The sequence below is a fragment of the Dryobates pubescens genome, chromosome 19 (genome assembly GCF_014839835.1).
Source record: "Dryobates pubescens isolate bDryPub1 chromosome 19, bDryPub1.pri, whole genome shotgun sequence".
Classification (NCBI taxonomy): Eukaryota; Metazoa; Chordata; class Aves; order Piciformes; family Picidae; genus Dryobates; species Dryobates pubescens.
In genome coordinates this window covers 3,241,688-3,262,452 of record NC_071630.1, presented here as the reverse complement: position 1 = coordinate 3,262,452, position 20,765 = coordinate 3,241,688, and the positions used below count along the sequence as shown (strand labels likewise).

Genomic DNA, 20,765 nt, shown 5'->3' with positions numbered 1-20,765 from the left:
GGGTGGTGGTGGAGTCCCCATCCCTGGAGGGCTTTAAGAGGAGCCTGGGTGAGGCACTGGGTGCCATGGTGGAGCTGATCAGATGGTGCTGGGTGCTAGGTTGGACTCGATGATCTCAAAGGTCTTTTCCACCCTGGTTAATTCTGTTCTACCCTGGGGGAGCTGGGGGGGGGTTCAGCCTGGGGAAGAGAAGGCTCCAGGGAGACCTTAGAGCAGCCTGCCAGAACCTGAAGGGGGCTTCAAGAAGGCTGCAGAGAGACTGTTCCCTAAGGCCTGCAGGGCCAGGCCCAGGGGCAATGGCTTCAGACTGGAGCAGAGCAGATTGGGATTGGATGTGAGGAACAAGTTCTGCAGCAGGAGCCACTCTGTCCCCAGCCTGCAGCACTGCTTGGGGTGGTTGTGGTCCAAGTGCAGAACCTGGCACTTGGGCTTGCTCAGTGTCATCATGGAGTGGCATTGACCTTGGGCACAGCCCTGCAGCTGTGGGGCCATGGGGGGCACACTGCTGGCCTACAGTTGGCTGTTCTCAAACAGACTCCTGGGAGTTTTGCCTTCCCAGCACTGAACTGCTCCCAGGCTGCATTGTGCTGGGGGCTGCCTGTCTGTTAGCCTGGGGGGTGCCACTGCCAGCTGTTCTACAGGAGCCACTGCCAGAGGTGGTTGTTTTCCTCCAGCTTAGTGTTGATGGTCTCCCAGGAGCCTTCTCCTCTGCAGCCTGCACAACCCCAACTCTCTCAGGCTGTGCTCAGAGCAGAGCAGCTCCAGCCCTCTGCTCAGCCTCCTGGCCCTGCTCTGGACACCTTCCAGCCCCTCCAGAGCCTTCCTGGCACAGAGGCTCCAGAGCTGGGCACAGAGCTGCAGCTGTGGGCTCAGCAGAGTGGAGCAGAGAGGCAGAATCCCCTCCCTGGCCCTGCTGGCCACACTTCTGCTGCTGCAGCCCAGGCTCTGCTTGGCTCTCTGGGCTGCAAGTGCTCCCTGCTGGCTGCAGCTGAGCTTCTCCTCCCCCAGCACCCCCAAGGCCTTTTCTCCAGGGCTGCTCTCCAGCCAGTCCCTGCCCAGCCTCTAGCAGTGCCTGGGATTGCCCTGAGCCAGCTGCAGGACCTTGCCCTTGCTGACCCTCATGAGGTTGTCATGGGCCCAGGTCCCTCTGGCTGGATCCCTTCCCTCCAGCCTGCCCAGGTCCCTCTGGATGGATCCCTTCCCTCCAGCCTTTCTCCTGCACCCCACACAGCTTGGTGTCATCAGCAAACCTGCTGAGGGTGCACCCAGTGCCACCTCTGGGTTGTTGTCTCTTCCTCATTTGTTGCTCCCCCTGCAGCCTTCCATCAATACCACCAACATTGATACCCTGCTGGTAGCAACAGATCAGACTGAGAGGATTGTGGAGCCTCCAGAGAACGTCCAGGAGAAGATTGCTTTCATCTTCAACAATCTGTCTCAGTCCAACATGACCCAGAAGGCAAGTGTGGGAACAGCTCCATTGCTCAGAGCTTTGCTGGGAATCCATTCTTAAGGGCTGGGGGCTTGGTGATCTTCCTTCCACATTCCACCTTGGAGCAGTTGAAGAGGGAGTACACTGCAGGAATGAGAGCTGCCAGCCCAGCTGCTCCCAGAGTTAGCCAACCCTGCTGCTGGAGGCAGAATGTGGCAGGGCAAGGAGGGATGTGTGAGAGGGAATTGTTCCTTGTCTTGCTTTCCCCTCCCATGTTCCTCATTCCTGGGAAGCCAGGCCCTGTGGAGCAGTCAAGGATGTCAGCAGGGCTTTGCTTTCAGGACAGGGCTGCTGCTGGGTGGCCCAGGGTTAGTCCTGTTGTGGTATCCCTGGCCTGTGAAGGAGGTGCAGGGGGGGAAAAAACCCTAAAGGGTCTGAAAATACCTCAGAAATCCAACAGGGGGAACAAAAATCAACTCAGTGTCAGCACTTCAGTTACCATTCAGAGATCCAGAGACCTTGGCATCAACAAATGAAAGCAATTGAATCAGGCCAGAGATGCCCAGCAGGCATGGGCTGGAGGCCATGGGAGGCTGCAGGCCTCAAGTGATGGATTCTGCCTGCAGGCCCTCTGGGGAGGGGGCTGGGGGGGCTCTGCCTGCAGGCCCTCTGGGCTGAAGTTCAGGGAATCTCTTTTGAAGTGGCAGAGCTCTGAGGTGCTGCTGCTGCACCCTGGCCTGGGGGCTTTAGGCTGAGATGCTGCTGGAAATCCTTTGGCAACGATCTGCTGAAGCCTGAGGGGTGAGGGAGAGGCAAACAGCCACAGCTTGCTGATGTGCTGCCCAGCTGAGCACAGCTTGGAAGCAAACTCTCTTCAGCAGGGGGGTTGGACCAGGCCATGTCCAGAGGTCCCTTCCAAGCCCCCCCAGTGTGTGACACACCCCTGACTCAAAGCAGCCTCGAGGTGCAAAGGAATTGACCTGCCAGGGGCACAGCTGACCCCAGAAGCTGATCTTCTCTTGCCCTCTGTGGTGTTTCTTGTCTTGGGTTGGGTTTTCTCCCCGCTCTGTGGAGGCAGGTTGAAGAGCTGAAGGAAACAGTGAAAGAGGAGTTTATGCCCTGGGTGTCCCAGTACCTTGTGATGAAGAGGGTCAGCATTGAGCCCAATTTCCACAGCCTCTACTCAAACTTCCTGGACACCCTGAAGAACCCAGAGTTCAATAAAATGGTTCTGAATGAGACCTACAGGAACATCAAGGTGAGTGAGGCAGGAGGAAAAGCTGCAGCTGGGAGCTGTCCTCAGGCTCTTTGCTCACTGTGGGACTGACCCTTCCAGAATCCAGCTGCTGACTGCTGAGCCAGCAGGGTAACCTCTGAGTGCTGAGCTGCACTGGGTTGGAAATGACCCCCCCCAAAGGTCACCTAGCTGGGGCTGTCCCTGCTTGACTGCAGAGGGCTTGGACTGGATGACCTTCAGAGGTCCCTTCCAGCCCAGACCATTCTGTGCTCTTGTAGAGTCCACCTGCAGCCAGCAGGGACACATCCACCTGGAGCAGGCTGCTCAGGGCCACATAGAGTCTGCTCTTAACTGTCTCCAGGGATGAGGCCTCAGGAGCTCAGACTTAACTCAGTGGTAGGAGAGGGCAAACCTGCACTGCAATTAGTTCATGCAGGTTGCAAGTGAATTTGTGTGAGGCCTGCACCTCACAACCCAGGGGAGGAGCACTTGTGGTTTAGTCCTTTGTGCAAGGCATAAAGATAAGGAAACCACTCTGCTGGTGTGGTCAAAGCAGCAAAGGGCAAGAGCAGCAGCTGGAGAGAGAGGATCCTGCCCCTCTGCTCTGCTCTGGGGAGACCTCACCTGCAGGGCTGGGGCCAGCTGTGGGACCCCAGCACAAGAGAGACCTGGAGCTGAGGGAGAGACTCCAGAGGAGGCCACAGAGATGCTCAGAGGCTGCAGAACCTCTGCCCTGGGGCCAGGCTGGGAGGGTTGGGGCTGTGCAGCCTGCAGGAGAGAAGGCTGCAGGCAGAGCTGAGAGCTGCAGCTGCAGAGCTGCAGGGCAGCTGCAGGCAGGCTGGGCAGGGACTGCTGAGAAGGGGCTGTGGGGATAGGCCCAGGGGCAATGGTTTGGAGCTGGAGCAGGGCAGAGTTAGGTTGGAGCTGAGGAGGAAGCTGTGCAGAGGGAGGCTGGGGAGAGCCTGGCCCAGGCTGCCCAGGGAGGTGGTGGAGGCTCCATCCCTGCAGCCCTTCCAGCTCAGCCTGGCTGTGTCCCTGGGCAGCCTGCTGCAGCTGGAGCTGGCCCTGCTGCCTGCAGGCCTTGGCCAGGAGGCCCTTGGAGGCTCCCTGCCAGCCCAGTGCCAGCTGTGCAGCTGTGTTAGGGGGGTGTAAGAAGGCAGATTGAGGGGGGCTGGGGTGCCCTGGGGGGAGGAGGGGGCAGCAGCTGCCCCAGGCCTGGCAGGGCTGCACTGTGTTTAAACCTGCTGGCGGAGCTCCTGACCGCCGCGGGTTACGCGACGGTGCCACAGCATCCCCTGCCTCCTTTAGAGCTGGCTGAGCTCCCTCTGCAGCTGCTGCTCCTCTGAGGCTCAGGAACACAACTCACAGCACAATCCTTGGGGCTGCCCAGAGGGGTTGTGGAGTCTCCTGCTGTGGAGGCTTTCAAACCCCGCTGGCTGCCTTCCTGTGTGCCCTGCCCTGGGTGAGCTCTGGCGTGGGGGTTGGGCTGGATGAGCTCCAGAGGTCCCTTCCAGCCTCTCACCGCTCTGGGACACGATGCAGGCCTTGAAAAGGGAATTAAGTGGTTTGCCAAGAAGGGCAAATTGCAGCCTGCAGGGCTGTGAGGAAGTGTGAAGAGGAAATGCTTCCTTCAGCAGCTCTCCTTCCCCAGCTGGAGAGGTGTAACAGTCTCCAGAGTATATGGTGGGGGGAAGGGTCCTCCTGAGGGGGAAGGAATCCCCCTGGGGGCTGGGGAAATCCTCTCTCTGGTCCTCTTGAAAGGAAGGAGCTTTGAAATCCTTCCCAGGGCACACTTAGGAGCTGCTGCCCTCAGGTGAAGGCTGCTTTGGGTATCTCCTCTGTGACCCAAGCTCAGCACTGCAGTAGCTGCAGCCAGGTCAGCTGCTGGCTACATGGCTCTGAGTCTGATGACCTTCCACTGGTTGCTAAGAGCTGGGTTTGGTGCTTTCTTTCCCTCAGGTGCTCCTGACATCAGATAAGGCTGCAGCCAACTTCTCAGACCGTTCCCTGCTGAAGAACCTGGGGCACTGGCTGGGCATGATCACCCTGGCTAAGAACAAACCCATCCTGCACACGGTGAGCCCCTGCCTGGCACCCTGCTGGCCAGCAGCACAGCCTGGGGGGAGTGTGATCACCTCCCTGCTGTGTGCCAACAGCAGGACACCCTTCCAGAGTGGGGTCATCTGAGACTCCTAACTCCTGTGTGTCAGGGAAGTTAGTAGTTAAGTTCTGCTTAATGGTATCCTGAGCTGCATCAAGATGAATCTGGCCAGCAAGTCTGAGGAGGTTCTCTTTCCACCTTAGTCTGCCCTGGTGAGACCACACCTGGGATGCTGTGGCCAGTTCTGGGCTCCCCACTTTGAGAGACCACACCTGGGATGCTGTGGCCAGTTCTGGGCTCCCCACTTTGAGAGACCACACCTGGGATGCTGTGGCCAGTTCTGGGCTCCCCACTTTGAGAGAGACAGCTGCTGGAGAGATCCCAGTGGGGGCTGTGAGGATGATGGACTGGAATATCTGCCATGGAGAAAGGCTGAGAGCCCTGGGGGTGTTCAGTCTGGAGAGCAGAAGGCTGAGAGGGATCTGAGCAATGTCTGTCAGTAGCTGAGGGGTGGGTGCCAAGATGGAGGTGCCAGGCTCCTTGGGTGGTGCCCAGTGGCAGGATAAGGACCAACAGATCCAAGCTGGTCCCCAGCAGGCTCCACCTCAGCATGAGGAGAAACTTCTTTGGTGTGAGGCTGCTGGAGGCCTGGAGCAGGCTGCCCAGAGAGGTTGTGGAGTCTCCTGCTCTGGAGGCTTTCAAGCCCCAGCTGGGGGTGTTCCTGTGTGCCCTGCCTTAGGTCACCCTGCCTTGACAAGGAGCTTGGACTCAAGCTCTGGAGGTCACTCCCAACCATTCTGTGACTCCTCCCCAAAGCAAAGCCATTAATTGCATGGGGAAAAGGCATTGCTCTGAATGTCTGTCCCCAAAGTCACTGCTGCTCAGGGATCTGGAAAGGAAGGACCAGCTGGGCTCAGCCTTGCCCAGATGGAAAGAGCATGGGGGTGGAGCTTTGGCAGTGTTTGCTGCTGTGCCCCTGTCACTCCTTGCTGGTGTTTTGCAGGATTTGGATGTGAAGTCCCTGCTGCTGGAGGCCTATGTGAAGGGGCAGCAGGAGCTGCTCTATGTGGTGCCATTTGTTGCCAAGGTCCTGGAGTCCAGCGTCAGGAGTGTGGTGAGTGGCACTGGGCTGCCAGGCCTGAGGGCCTCAGTGGCAGAAGAAAGGCTGCAGGAAGGAATTTGGCTCCAAAAGGAGGGGGGAAATGATGAGAGTTGAGGATGAAAGGGTTGCCAAAGGGCTTGAAGTGGAGAAAGTCTCTTTTGAGGGACAATAAATGACCTGCTGGAGCTACTCTGCTATGAGGGCAGGCTGAGGAGCTGGGGCTGTGCAGCCTGGGGAAGACCTGGGGAGACCTCAGAGCAGCCTTCCAGGACCTGAAGAGCTGCAAGAAGGCTGCAGAGGGACTGTTCCCAAAGGCCTGCAGGGACAGGACCAGGGGGAATGGTTTGAAATGAGAGCAGAGCAGACTGAGATTGGATGTGAGGAACAAGCTCTGCACCAGGAGGCTGCTGGAGCACTGCCACAGGCTGCCCAGGGAGGGAGTTGAGATCCCATCCCTAGAGGTGTTCATGGTCAGGCTGGAGAGGGCTCTGGGCAACCTGATCCAGAGGAGGATGTCCCTGCTGGCTGCAGGGGGTTGGACTGGATGCCCTTTGGGGAGGTCTCTTCCATCCCAAACCATTCTGTGGTTCTCTCCTATGATCTCAGCAGTCTGGCTCAGTGCCCTGAGCTGCACTGTGCTGTGGTGCCCTGGGCAGAAGCTGAGAACTGGAAAGATGCCATTGAAGGGCTTCTAGAATTGACTTACTCAATGCCCCTACCTTAGTTTGACCCTGAGCACCTCTCATCAGCTCTGCTTGACACAGAAGGGAGTTCTCAGGACCAGGTCATTGTGTTCCCTGTGTAAAGCTCAGCTTAGCTCTCTAACCTAATTGCATCCAAGCAGTGCTGAATTCAGCCCTAACTGCAGCTGTGCAAACTCTTCCAGAGAGATGCAGAACCTCCCCTGTGGGCCAGGCTGGGAGAGCTGGGGCTGTGCAGCTCCCACAGCAGCCTAGCAGGAGCTGAAGGGCTCCAGGAGAGCTGGGGAGGGACTGTGGGCAAGGGCTGGGAGTGCCAGGAGCAGGGAGAATGGCTTGGAGCTGGGAGAGGGCAGAGGGAGAGTGGAGAGGAGGAAGGAATGGTTGGCAGGGAGGCTGGGGAGAGCCTGGCACAGGCTGCCCAGGGAGGCTGTGGCTGCCCCCTGCCTGGAGGTGCTGAGGACCAGGCTGGATGAGGCCTGGAGCAGCCAAGTCAGGAGGTGTCCCTGCCCTACAGGCAAGGGGCTTGGAGCTGATGGTCTCTGAGGTCCCTTCCAAGCTAAGTGATTTTGAGATGCTGTATCCACATTTCAGGCCTCAGCAGCTGTAGATGCAGTCATGCAGGGAGTCTGTGTGCAATTCCTCTCCTCTCTTGCAGGTCTTCAGGCCTCCCAACCCCTGGACAATGGCAATCATGAATGTTTTGGCTGAGCTGCACCAAGAGCACGATCTGAAAGTAAACTCCTGCTTTGTTTCTCTGCTGCTTGCTCGGTGTGAGGTTTGCATGGCCCTAGCAGAGGATGTTGTGAAGGACCAGAGAGCACTTCTGTGGCATGGGGGGGACTTGGGCACTGCTCAGCTGAGTGGAGCTTGGGTGAAAGTCTCTTCCTCCTCCCAGCTCAGCCTGTGAGATAGCTGTGTAATCCTCAGTGGTTATTGAAGCTGCTGCGAGGCATGGGGTTAGAATGGGAAGCTTGGGAGGTGGCCAGTAAAGGGTTTGGGTGGGTTTGGTTGGGCTTGCTTTGCCCTTCTGGCCTAACCTGGACTGGGATTGCTGTGCAGCTGAACCTGAAGTTTGAGATCGAGGTGCTCTGCAAGAACCTTGCCCTGGACATCAACGAGCTGAAGCCTGGCAGCCTGCTGAAGGACAAGGACCGCCTGAAGAACCTGGATGAGCAGCTCTCTGCTCCCAAGAAGGATGTGAAGCAGCCAGAAGAGCTCCCACCCATCACAACCACCAGTAAGTGCATTCCATGGAGCATCCCGAGCCACTGGAGGAGCTCCAGGCAGGTTGTGCTGTTCCCCAGACAAGAGGTGAAGCTCCCAAAGCTCTTGGAGGGTTGCTGAATGTGGATGGGCACCTGGCTGGGTTCTGGCATCCCAGAATCCCAGCAGGGTGGAGTTGGAAGGGACTTCTGGAGCTCATCCAGTCCAAGCCCTGCCCCAGCAGGGCACCCACAGCACAATGCCCAGGGGCACAGTGCCCAGGGGGGGTTGGAAGCTCTCCACACCAGGAGACTCCACAACCTCTCTGGGCAGCCTGCTCCAGGCCTCCAGCAGCCTCACACCAAACAACTTTCTCCTCCTGCTCAGATGGAACCTCCTGGCTGCCAGTCTGTGCCCTCTGCCCCTTGGCCTGGCCCTGCCTGAGCAGAGCCTGGCCCCAGCCTCTTGCCCTCCACAGCTCCTTTAGCTCTTGCTGAGCATTGCTCAGCTGCCCTCTGGGGCTGCTCTGCTCCAGGCTCTCAGCCCCAGGGCTCTCAGCCTTTTCTCCTCACAGACCTGCTCCAGGTAGCTCCAGAGCTACCCTCAGCTGCTTTGTAGCTTCTACTGGACTCTCCCCAGTAGTTCCCCCTCTCTCTCGAGCTGGGAAGCCCAGCCCAGTACTCCAGATCCTTTAGTAGAGGTATTCATGGATGCTGATTTGCAGGTTGGATGCAAGAAGCCATGGAAGGCATCCTGAGGACTGATTGTACACACACTGTGTGGAGCTGCTCCTCAGGAGGGAGTGAAGCAGGGTCACTATTAACTAGGCCAGAAGGGCTCCATGTGTCACACAGGCAGCCCTGCTGACATGTGCTGGAGCTAGTTGGGTGCTAATTGTCTGGAAGGTGGAGAATACTGCTAGGTAAATTTGAGGCTTCAGGATCAAACTGCAGAACAGAACCAGAGTTGTTAGGTTTGGAAAGGGAGCTCAGGGCTCAGCCAGCTCCAAGCCCCTGCCATGGGCAGGGACACCTCACCCCACAGCAGGTTGCTCACAGCCTGGCTGCAAACACCTCCAGGCATCAGCAGGAGGCTTCCACCACCTCCCTGGGCAGCCTGGGCCAGGCTCTCACCACCCTCCTGGCCAACAACTTCTTCCTCACAGCCACTCTCCAGCTCCCCACTTCTCCTTTTGCTCCACCCCCCCCTGCTCTCACCACTACCCAACACAGAAGTTCTGCAGGCCATGAAGCCTCATCCATGTGTTGGTGTTGGCCACGTGCTGGTTGAGCTAGGAATCAGTGCTGCCATTAGAGGCATTTCCTTCTTAGCAGTGGTTCAACCCAAACCTCCTTGTGTCTTGCAGCTGCTTCTACAACTCCAGCTACCAGCACCACCTGCACAGCCACAGTGCCCCCCCAGCCCCAGTACAGCTACCACGACATCAATGTCTACTCCCTGGGCGGCTTGGCTCCGCACATCACCCTCAACCCCACGGTGAGTTCGGAGCTGCTTGGCTTTGCCACCAGAGGCCTTGCCACCAGCCCTGCCCCAGGGCCTGCTCTGCCAGCTGGGGTGGTTGGGAGAGGAGTCACCCCTGAAGAGTCGTGCTCAGTTAGCTCTGCAAGTGGAGATCCCCAGGGGTGGGTGGGGGCTCCATGAGCTGCTTCACGTGTTCGAGTGATCTGCTGCTGTGACCTTTACATTCCCCAGTGCTGTGGGCTGGAATTTTGCCCCCACTTGCCAGAGCAGCTGAGCTGGAAGCAAATGAAGGCTGGATCTCCAAGCAGAGCTGCAGTCTGCAGTGGAATGCAGGGAATGTGGACCCAAAGATACAGTAGTCACAGATAGTTACAGTCCATAAACAGCCTAAGGACCCTCCTGGCCCAAGAGCTTCTCCCTCTCTGCCTGCCCCTGACAAGAGGGACAAGAGACAGAAGCAGAGAGGTTAATACAGTCACAACAAAAGCAGTGCAGCCAAGGTCAAGCAGAAGCAAGCTGGTATCTCCCAGGAGAGAGAGGTTGCTCTGGTACAAGCAGTTGAAGTCCCTCAATTCTCTTCCAGTGGCTTGTGTGGAACTGTCCTTGCTTTCCTTTTTACCCCCAGCAGGGAGTTAGTTTCATGTTCACTGCTTTTCTGTTCAAGGTCTGTGAAAAACTGGCCTGAAACTACCCCAGCCAGCTGCTTCTGGCAGCTGGGATAGTTCACAGCACCCCAGGATGCCGGGGGTGGGAAAGGGATCCAGAGAGATCCAACCCCCCCTGCCAGAGCAGAACCTTGCAGTCTAGCTCAGGTCCCACAGGAACACATCCAGGCAGGCCTGGAAAGGCTCCAGGGGAGGAGACTCCACAGCCTCTGTGGGGAGCCTGCTCCAGTGCCTTGTGACCCTTCCCCCTTGTGTTGAGGTGGAGCCTCCTGTGCTGCACCTTCCATCCATTGCTCCTTGCCCTATCAGATGGAGCCAGTGAGCAGAGCCTGTCCCCTCCCTCCTGCCCCCCAGCCCTCGGATACCTACAGACATTTATTCAATCCCCTCTAAGTCTTCTCCTCTCCAGACTGAACAGCCCCAGCTCACTCAGCCTCTCCTCCCCAAGCAGTGCTGCAGTCCCCTGATCATCCTTGCAGCCCTGTGCTGGACCCTCTCCAGCAGATCCCTGTCTCTCCTGACCTGGGGAGCCCAGAGCTGAACACAGTACTCAAGATGAGGTCTCACCCAAGGTCACATGGGGAGCTTGCTGCCCACCAGCACTCCAAGGCCTTTCTCTGTGGAGCTGCTTCCCAGCAGGGCAGCCCCTGGCCTGTGCCAGTGCCTGTTGTTACTCCTCCCCCCATGCAGGATGCTGTGCTTGTCCCTCTGGAAGCTCATGAGGTGTGCTGAAGGCAGGTGGGGCTGTGGCTTCAGTGCTGGGTCCCAGCCTGATCAATATCTTTATTGATGATCTGGAGGAAGGGATTGAGTCCAGCAGCAGTAAATGTGCAGATGGCAGCAAGCTGGGGGCAGGAGTTGATCTGTTAGAGGTTAGGAGAGCTCTGCAGAGGGACCTTGCCAGGCTGGGCAGATGGGCAGAGGCCAAGGGCAGGAGATTGAACACAGCCAAGTGCCAGGTGCTGCACACTGGCCACAGCAACCCCAGGCAGTGCTACAGGCTGGGGGCAGAGTGGCTGAGAGCAGCCAGGCAGAGAGGGACCTGGGGTTGGTAGTAGGCTGAACAGGAGCCAGCAGTGTGGCCAAGAAGGCCAAGGGCAGCCTGGCCTGCATCAGGAAGAGTGTGGCCAGCAGGAGCAGGGAGCTCATCCTGCCCTGTGCTCAGCACTGCTCAGGCCACACCTTGAGTCCTGTGTCCAGCTCTGGGCTCCTCAGGTTGAGAAGGACATTGAGCTGCTGGAAGGTGTCCAGAGAAGGGCAACAAAGCTGGGGAGGGGTCTGGGGCACAACCCTGTGAGGAGAGGCTGAGGGAGCTGGGGTTGCTTAGCCTTCAGAAGAGGAGGCTCAGGGGAGACCTTCTTGCTCTCTCCAACTCCCTGCAGGGAGCTTGCAGCCAGCTGGGGGTTGGGCTCTTCTCCCAGGCAGCCAGCCCCAGAACAAGAGGACACAGTCTCAAGCTGTGCCGGGGGGGGGGGGTGTTGGGCTGGAGGTGAGGAGAAAGCTCTCCCCAGCCAGAGAGCTTGGCCCTGGGGATGTGCTGCGCAGGGGGGGGTGGTGGAGGTGTTGAAGGGGGGCTTGGCTGCGGCCCTGGGCGCCGCGGTGCGGCGAGGGGCTGGGTGCCGGGCGGCCCCCGGCAGGCGCGCTGAGGGCGCGGCGCCGGCGGCCGGCGCAGATCCCGCTGTTCCAGGCGCACCCGCAGCTGAAGCAGTGCGTGCGGCAGGCGATCGAGCGGGCGGTGCAGGAGCTGGTGCACCCCGTGGTGGACCGCTCCATCAAGATCGCCATGACCACCTGCGAGCAGATCGTGCGCAAGGACTTCGCCCTGGACTCCGAGGAGTCGCGCATGCGCGTGGCCGCGCACCACATGATGCGCAACCTGACGGCCGGCATGGCCATGATCACCTGCCGCGAGCCCCTGCTCATGAGCATCGCCACCAACCTCAAGAACAGCTTCGCCACCGCCCTCAGGGTAAGGGCCGCCCGCCCGCCGCGGCGCTCCCCCCCGGGCCGCCCGCCCGCCCGCCGCGGCGCTCCCCCCCGGGCCGCCCGCCCGCCCGCCGCGGCGCTCCCCCCCGGGCCGCCCGCCCGCCGCGGCGCTTCCCCCCCGGGCCGCCCAGCCGCCCGCCGCGGCGCTCCCCCCCCGGGCCGCCCGCCCGCCCGCCGCGGCGCTCCCCCCCCGGGCCGCCCGCCCGCCCGCCGCGGCGCTCCCCCCCCGGGCCGCCCGCCCGCCCGCCGCGGCGCTCCCCCCCGGCCCGCCCGCCCGCCCGCCGCGGCGCTCCCCCCCGGCCCGCCCGCCCGCCCGCCGCGGCGCTCCCCCCCGGGCCGCCCGCCCGCCGCGGCGCTCCCCCCCGGGCCGCCCGCCCGCCCGCCGCGGCGCTCCCCCCCGGCCCGCCCGCCCGCCCGCCGCGGCGCTCCCCCCCGGGCCGCCCGCCCGCCCGCCGCGGCGCTCCCCCCCGGCCCGCCCGCCCGCCCGCCGCGGCGCTCCCCCCCGGCCCGCCCGCCCGCCCGCCGCGGCGCTCCCCCCCGGCCCGCCCGCCCGCCCGCCGCGGCGCTCCCCCCCGGCCCGCCCGCCCGCCGCGGCGCTCCCCCCCGGCCCGCCCGCCCGCCGCGGCGCTCCCCCCCGGCCCGCCCGCCCGCCGCGGCTCCCCAGTGCGAGGACGACACTGAGGCGCCTGAACGTGTCCGGAGCAGGGCACCGGGCCGGGGAGGGGTCTGGGGGAACAAGGCTGGGGAGAGGCCTTGAGCACAGCCCTGTGAGGAGAGGCTGAGGGAGCTGGGGTTGGAGCCTGGAGAAGAGGAGGCTCAGGGGAGACCTTCTTGCTCTCTACAACTCCCTGCAGGGAGGTTGCAGCCAGGTGGGGGTTGCGCTCTTCTCCCAGGCACCCAGCCCCAGAACAAGAGGACACAGTCTCAAGCTGTGCCAGGGAAGGTTTGGGCTGGAGGGGAGGAAGAAATTCTTCCCACAAAGAGAGATTGGCCCTGGGGATGTGCTGCCCAGGGGGATGGTGGAGTCCCCACCCCTGGGGGTGTTCAACAAGAGCCTGGATGAGGCACTCTGCCATGGCTGAGTTGTCAGGAGGGGTTAGGTTTTACTTGGTGATCTCTGAGGTCTTTTCCAGCCTGGTTGGTTCCATGGTTCTCTGAACATCCCGCACTAACAAGTCACAGATTCAGAGGGTGTGTGGTGGGTTGAACAATGCCCCCCATCCCCAGCATTATATTTGCCAGCCCAGTTGGAAGCATATGAGAGCTGGATTTAGAACCATAGAATTGTCAGGGCTGGAAGGGAGCTCCGGGCTCAGCCAGCTCCAACCCCCTGCCATGGGCAGGGACACCTCACATTCAATCCGTTTGCTCAGAGCCGCCTCCAGCCTGGCCTCAAAAGCCTCCAGGGATGGAGATTTTGCAGGCACAGCTTACAATCTGCAATGGAATGCAATGAGTGTGTCCAAAATGCACAACACTTACAGGTATTTGCAGTTGACAGCACAGGAGCCCCTGGTCAAAGAGCCAGGGGAAGCTACAAGCTTCTCTTTCCCTGCCCCCTCTACCCCTGTACAAAGGAAGGGAGAAAGGAGCAGAAGAATGTTAAAACCAGAGCAATGCAGCCAAGCTCAAGCAGGAGCAGAGCAGTGAGAAGAATTGTTTTGCTACAGCCACTTTAAGTTCCTTCCCTCTCCAGTGGGATTGTTTGGAATGGTCTTTCTTGGCCTTTCTTACACCCAGTAGTGATTTGCTTACCTTTCACTGCCTTTCTGCTCATGATCTGTGACAGATTTTAAAGGCATGGCCTGAAGCTACCACAGTTGTGTGGCTTCCTTCCAGCTGCTTGGGGCTCCCTGGGGGATGGAGCAAAAGGAGAAGTGGGGAGGAAGAAGCTGTTCCCCAGGAGAGTGGTGAGAGCCTGGCCCAGGCTGCCCAGGGAGGTGGTGGAAGCCTCCTGCTCAGCCCTGGAGGTGTTTGCAGCCAGGCTGGAGGTGGCTGTGAGCAACCTGCTGTGGGGTGAGGTGTCCCTGCCCATGGCAGGGGCTTGGAGCTGGCTGAGCCTGGAGCTCCCTTCCAGCCCTGCCAGTTCTCTGATTCTACTTGTTTACTAAAGCAGCTTTTGTCAGCATCCTCCTCAGCTCCGGGGGGTCTGAGCAGCTCCAAATGTTGTTTGGCTTTGTGGCTACTGCATGCTCAGGTCCCTCCAGGTGCACTTTAACCTCCACTAGTTCTCAGGGCAGCTCCTAAGAGGACCAGGCTGTGGAACACAGCAGACAGGAGGAGCTGCTCACCTGCAGCACTGAGAGGCCTTAGAGAGTCACAGAATGCTTTGGGTGGGAAAAGGCCTCCAAGGGCATCCAGGCCAAGCAGCAGCCCAGCCCCACCCTGGCCACCAAACTCTGCCCCCAGTGCCATGGCCACAGGGCTCTGGGACACCTCCAGCCATGGGGACTCCACCACCTCCCTGGGCAGCCCCTGCCAGGCCCTGACCACTCTTGCAGTGCAGATCCCCTCTCAGCCTTCTCTCAGGGCTGAACAGCCCCAGGTCTCTCAGCCTTTCTTGGTAGGAGAGATGGTCCCTGGAGCATGGGAGGTGTTAGTGGCAAGGCAAACCAAGCAGCCTGGAGTATGCCACATCCAGCAGGAGTTGTTGCTCTGCACCCTGGGGAGTAAATCCTTCCAAGAAGGAAAGAAGAAACTCTCCCTCAGAAAGGGAGCCCACTGAAGCAGGAGCTGTTCTGGTGCACTGCTGCCAGGGCACCTTTGTTTCTTTGCCCACCGTGAGGAAGGGGCAAGACTTGCAGGCTGTGATGTGAGGCTTAGCTGGGGGCTTGGTTGTTTTAACCTGTGCCTGCATCCATCTGAGGCAGAGCTTGAGTGCTGTGCCCTGGAGGGGAGATGGTGGAGGAGACTGAGAACCTCCTGCTCTTTTGCTCCTTGTTGAGAGCCTCTCCTGTTGCTTAGCTGAGCTGTTTCCTGCAAAGCTGTGCAAGCCAAAGCGTTCTCTTGTGCACTCCCTGCGAGGACAGAGTCCGTGGCTGAGCGGTTCTGTTGCGTTCCTGCCGCTGTCCTGGGCGGCCAGAGATGCAGGGGTTGAGGGCAGGGCTGTTCAGGGGCTTCACTGATTGTCCTGGTTTCCAATAGGCAGCCTCCCCACAGCAGAGGGACATGATGGAGCAGGCAGCTGCCCAGCTGGCACAGGACAACTGTGAGCTGGCCTGCTGCTTCATCCAGAAGACGGCGGTGGAGAAGGCAGGCCCCGAGATGGACAAGAGGCTGGCCACTGTGAGTCTGGGCTTGTCTTCTCCAAGCCTCTCCTCTGCTCCTGCCCCTCCAGCCTCGCTGCCAGAGCTTCATTCTGGTGATTCTTCTCCTCTTTTCCTTTCCTCCCCAGGAATTTGAGCTCAGGAAGCATGCCAGGCAGGAGGGGCGGCGCTACTGCGACCCCGTGGTGTTAACCTACCAGGCTGAGAGGATGCCAGAGCAGATCCGGCTAAAGGTGAGGGGCTGAGCTGAGCTGGGGGCTGGGACTGCTCCCTTCCACCTTCTCAGGAGGATGGTGCAGCTCCATACATTCACAGGTTGCATTGAGTTGGAAGGGATCCTGCAGGGGCCTCCTGTCCAAGCCCCCTGCAGGCAGCAGGGACAGCTCCAGCTGCAGCAGGCTGCCCAGGGACACAGCCAGGCTGAGCTGGAAGGGCTGCAGGGATGCAGCCTCCACCACCTCCCTGGGCAGCCTGGGTCAGGCTCTCCCCAGGCTCCCTCTGCACAGCTTCCTCCTCAGCTCCAACCTAACTCTGCCCTGCTCCAAACCATTGGCTCTCCTTCTGTCCCCACAGCCCCTTCTGAACAGCCCCTACCCAGTCTTCCTGTAGGTCTCCTTCAGACATTGAAATGCAGCTCTGGACCAGGCAGTGAACCCAGTGCCACAGCCCTCCAAGGGCATTCTGCCCAATCCTGCTGCAGGCAGCAGGGCCATGTCCAGCTACAGCCAGCTGCCCAGGCTGACCTTGAATGTCTCCAGGGATGGGACCTCAACCACATCTCTGGGCAGCCTGTTCCCAGTGTCTCACCACCCTCATTGCAGGCAGCTTCAGCTGAGCAGGGCTGTGCATCCTTGGTGTTGTCTAGCAGCACAGCTGCTGTTGGCTTGATCAGAGCAGGAAATGCCTTCCCATGTTGTTCCAAAATGAGTGGGCCCTTTCCTCACTTCCTCCAGGATGCTCTGTGCTGGCCTTGAGCTGAAACATTCACTGAACCATAGAAATCTGAAAGATTTTAGAATCACAGAAAGCTCTGAATTGGAAGGGAGCTCCAGAGATCATCCACTCCAGCCCCCTGCACCCAGCAGGGACATCCCCAGCTGGAGCAGGTTGCCCAGAGCCCTCTCCAGCCTCACCTGGAGTATCTCCAGGGCTGGGATCTCCACCACCTCCTTGGGCAACCTGTTGCAGTGTTCCACCACCCTCATGGTGCAGAACTTGTTCCTCACATCCAATCTAAACCTGCTCTGCTCTAGTTTGAGGCCACTGCTGAGCAGCCTGTCTTGCTGTCCTGTCTCCTTGATAATAATGCCTTCCCTTAAAGGCCTTATCATGAGCTGGCAGAGCCCTTCTCTTGTGCATCAGACATGTGAAGCCTGTACTCAGTTACTCCTGCTTCTGGGAGTGCTCTGCTCTTGCTGCTGCAGGGCAAAACCCTCCTGTGAAGGTGTGGCAGGAGAGGTAGGACTTCACCAGAGAGCTGCTGAGTCCTTTGTGGTGTCTGCTGCCTGCCAGCCCAGCCCCTGCCTGAGCAGCAGTGAGGTGACTGTTGTTCTCCTTGCAAAGGTTGGAGGTGTGGACCCAAAGCAGCTGGCTGTTTATGAGGAGTTTGCACGCAATGTCCCTGGCTTCCTGCCCACCAATGACCTCACTCAGCCCACAGGCTTCTTGGCTCAGCCTATGAAGGTAAGGCTCTTGGAGTCCTGCTGCTGAATGCTGCAGGGCTGGGCTGCTTTGCTGGGGGGAGGGTCAGGCACCTGGGATGCTGGGGAGCAGTCAGGAGATGCAGCTGTTTTAATGTCCAGCTAACAGCAGCCTAAAGCTTAGATCCAGTGCCAGGGGTGCTTAACCCAAACTGGGGCAAGACCTGCAGGTCCTGAGTAGCTCCTGGAGTTGTAGCAGCAGTGGAACACTTCGTTCAGGCCCTGCTCTGCTTCTGGGGGGGGAAGATCACAGGTGACAAGCATGGATTTGGACAGAGCAGATCCTTGCCTCCAGCTTGGTCTTAAGGACTGCTGGAATTGCTTGCTAGTTCTTGCCACAGCTTCTCTTGCTCCTGTTAGTGTTCAACAGCTAAGCCCAGGGCTGTGGAGCTCTGAATCCTGGCTGCTGCCTCCTGCAAAGCAGCAAAGCCAGTCAGGCCTGGGTTTCACAGACCAGCCCCCCCGCACAGGTCACTCACTCTCACTTTCTCCTAAGCAGCAGGCTTGGGCTACAGATGATGTAGCCCAGATCTATGACAAGTGCATGACAGAGCTGGAGCAGCACCTGCAGTCCATTCCCCACACCCTGGCCATGAACCCTCAAGCCCAGGCCCTGCGCAGCCTGCTGGAGGCCGTGGTGGTGGCTCGGAACTCCCGTGATGCCATTGCTGCTCTTGGGCTCCTGCAGAAGGTGAGTGAGGACAGCTCCCCTCCTCTTGCAGCTCCTCCCTGCCTCCTGGGTTGTCTTGCTGCTGACTGTGTCCCAGTGCATCCTGTGGGACCTGCTTGGTGAATGCAGTGAATGAGAGCAGAGCGGGGCCCCGGTGGGGCCTGGGTTTGCTCTGCAGGTGGGAGCTCAGGCTGCTGTGGGAAGGAGCAGCTTCAGAGTCTGGGCTCTGCTGGGGGTGGGGTTTGTTCATGTGGCAAGGAGGGAGCTGTTGCACTCCAGAGCAGCCTTTCATTTCGGGCTGGTTTGGAGGAGGAGACAGTGTCTGAGCCACCCTTGTAGGCAGAGTGTGTTGAGCATGGTGCTGGGTTTAGAGAGGCACACTTGGGGACTCTGGTCTGCAGTAGCTGATAATCTGATCCTGGAGGATGGCTTGACATCAGCCCATGGCCAAGCAGGGACCTGCTGTCCAGAAGCTCTGAGGATGCTGAAGGGCCTGGAGCAGCTCTGTGAGGAGAAAAGGCTGAGAGCCCTGGGGCTGAGAGCCTGGAGCAGAGAAGCCCCAGGGGGCAGCTGAGCAATGCTCAGCAAGAGCTAAAGGAGCTGTGGGGGGCAAGAGGCTGGGGCCAGGCTCTGCTCAGGGGTGCCCAGGGCCAGGCCAAGGGGCAGAGGGCACAGCCTGGCAGCCAGGAGGTTCCATCTGAGCGGGAGGAGAAAGTTGTTTGGTGTGAGGCTGCTGGAGGCCTGGAGCAGGCTGCCCAGAGAGGTTGTGGAGTCTCCTGGTGTGGAGAGCTTCCAACCCCCCCTGGGCATTGTTCCCCTGGGCAAGCTGCTGTGGGTGCTCTCTTTAGCAGGGGGATGGGTTGGATGATCTCCAGAAGTCCCTTCCAACCCCCCCATGCTGGGCTTTTGTCCATCCAGCTGCTTGCTCACTCTGCTCTCATGCAAGACAGGGAGAAAGGGGAGGGAAGGGGAGGTGACCTATGTGTTCAGGCTGTGACAGTGCAGTGGGGAAAGCTTTTTGGCTGTGTGCACAAGCCAACCAAAACAGAGCAGGATGCCTCACCTCAGCAGCCCCTGTCTGCCTCTTCTCAGAGAGCAGGGCTGGGGCACATGTCACATCTGCTTGGGAAGGCAAACAGCAGCACCATGAATGCCTCCTTTCATCTCCCTTTGCCTGAGTGCTGTTGCTGAGCATGATGTCCTCTGGTGGGCACTATCCCTTTATTCAGTCTGGCTCAGCTGTCCTGCCTCAGCTGCTGCCCAGCTTCTTGCCCATCCCCAGCCTACCCACCCAGGGAGGTGGGCAGGCTGGGAGGATGAAAGCCTTGGTGCTGGGCAGCTGGTGCTCAGCAGTTGGAGGCCTCTTCCAACCTGGTTGCTTCTGTGTGTTTGGAAAAGAGGAGGCTCAGAGAAGACCTCATTGCTCTCTACAGCTACCTGAGAGGACATTGTAGAGAGGCTGCTGCTGGTCTCTTCTCCCAGGTAACTAGTGACAGAGCAGAAGGGAATGGCCTCAAGCTGCCACTGGGTAGGTTTAGACTGGACACAGGAAAGATGTTTCCCCAGCAGGAGTGGTCAGGGATTGCAATGTGCTGCCCAGGGAGGTGGTGGAGTCCCCAGCCCTGGCTGTGTGTAGTGGTGGTTTGGATGCAGTGCTTGGGGCTCTGGTTTAGGGGTGAGCCTTGCAGAACAAGGTTCTGGGTTGGATTTGGTGATCCTGAGGGTCTGTTCAGCCTGAAGGTTTCTGTGAATGGACAGCACAGCAGTGCTTTGCCAGCACCACTCCAAGCACAACACCCTGTGGGCTGCAAGTGGGGAGACTTCTCTTCATCCTGGCCAGGTGTCCTGTTGTGGTGTCTCCAGCATCAGGAGAAGGATGTGGAACTGTTGGAGTGAGTTTAGAGGAGGCCCACAAAGGTGCTGCCAGGGCTGGAGCAACTCTGCTAGGAGCACAGGCTGAGGGAGCTGGGGCTGTGCAGCCTGCAGAGGAGAAGGCTCCAGGGGGACCTCAGAGCTGCTGCCAGGACCTGAAGGGATCCTGCAGAGAGGCTGCAGAGAGACTTTTGCTGAGGGGGTCTGGAGCCAGGCCAAGGGGGAAGGGTTTGGAGCTGAGGCAGAGCAGGGTCAGAGTGGAGCTGAGGAAGAAGTCCTTCAGCAGGAGGGAGCTGAGGCTCTGGAATGGGCTGCCCAGGGATGAGGATGGAGGATGGCTTGGTGCTGGCCCACGGCCGGAGTAGCCGATTGCATCTCCTGGCCTTACCGAGGCCTCCAGCCCACAGCCACAGTGGTGCTCTGCATGTCTGCTGAGTCTTGTGGCTGATAACCCTCGCTGAGGAGGACTTGGAAGAGGACTTGTGTTTCCCTCTGCTAACAGGCTGCATCTGTTCTAGGCTGTAGAGGGCTTGCTGGATGCCACCAGCGGGGCGGACGCCGACCTGCTGCTGCGCTACCGCGAGTGCCACCTGCTGGTGCTGAAGGCCCTGCAGGACGGCCGTGCCTACGGATCCCCCTGGTGCAACAAGCAGATTACCAGGTCAGTTCCCAGCCCACAGGGACAGTGGCCTCCAGCTTGTGGCTGGTGTCACTCTGCCCCACTCCCCTGGTGGTGTTTTGCACGGCTGCCCTTCGCACAGAGGACATAACTTGGTTCGAATCGTGCTGCGCCTTGGAGCGTGGTGGGAGCCTTCCAGGGGATTAAGGGTTGGGTTTATCCTTACTTGACAGCAGATGCCTCAGGGTGCCTCAGCTGGGCAGGGGTGCCTCAGCTGGGCAGGGGGTGCTTCAGGGGTGCCACTTGGTCCTCAGAAGAGAGGCTGCTGAACAGACCGAAGCTCTCGAAGGCCTCTGGTGACCGCTCGCGAAGGGCAGCGCAAGGCCTTGAGGCCTCTGGCTGTGTGAGTTCAGCCATTACCTTGGAGAGGGCTCAGCCTGGGGGTGGCAGAGCTGCTGAGGTGGGAGGTGTGAGTTGCTTCACTGGAGCTGCTTGAAGCCCAGTGCTTTACAGGCAATGCTGCACCCCCACCCAGGTGCCTGATCGAGTGCAGGGACGAGTACAAGTACAACGTGGAGGCCGTGGAGCTGCTCATCCGCAACCACCTCGTCAACATGCAGCAGTATGACCTGCACTTGGCCCAGGTAAAGGCAGCTGGCCCCTTCTGGAGGAGGAGGAGGATGGTTTGGGGCCACTTTGGTGGTGATGGTTGAACTTGAATTGCCTTTT

At 59.7% G+C, this 20,765-nt stretch overlaps 1 protein-coding gene across 3 annotated transcripts in view; it reads left to right on the top strand.

Moving 5' to 3' along the window:
- The window catches only part of CNOT1 (CCR4-NOT transcription complex subunit 1), a 70,756-nt gene that overhangs the window by 33,822 nt on the left and 16,169 nt on the right, over positions 1-20,765 (top strand). For 2 of the 3 annotated variants that reach the window (XM_054170145.1, XM_054170144.1), the window contains exons 23-36: positions 1,319-1,459; positions 2,511-2,690; positions 4,629-4,745; positions 5,774-5,884; positions 7,229-7,306; positions 7,633-7,810; positions 9,143-9,273; positions 11,596-11,892; positions 15,054-15,194; positions 15,304-15,408; positions 16,739-16,858; positions 17,375-17,566; positions 19,936-20,078; positions 20,572-20,680. In XM_054170145.1, the coding sequence (XP_054026120.1) occupies positions 1,319-1,459; positions 2,511-2,690; positions 4,629-4,745; positions 5,774-5,884; positions 7,229-7,306; positions 7,633-7,810; positions 9,143-9,273; positions 11,596-11,892; positions 15,054-15,194; positions 15,304-15,408; positions 16,739-16,858; positions 17,375-17,566; positions 19,936-20,078; positions 20,572-20,680 (2,043 nt within the window). Of the gene's footprint in view, positions 1-1,318; positions 1,460-2,510; positions 2,691-4,628; positions 4,746-5,773; positions 5,885-7,228; positions 7,307-7,632; positions 7,811-9,142; positions 9,274-11,595; positions 11,893-15,053; positions 15,195-15,303; positions 15,409-16,738; positions 16,859-17,371; positions 17,567-19,935; positions 20,079-20,571; positions 20,681-20,765 lie in introns of all 3 variants that reach the window. The other variant, XM_054170146.1, reaches the window with a different exon arrangement.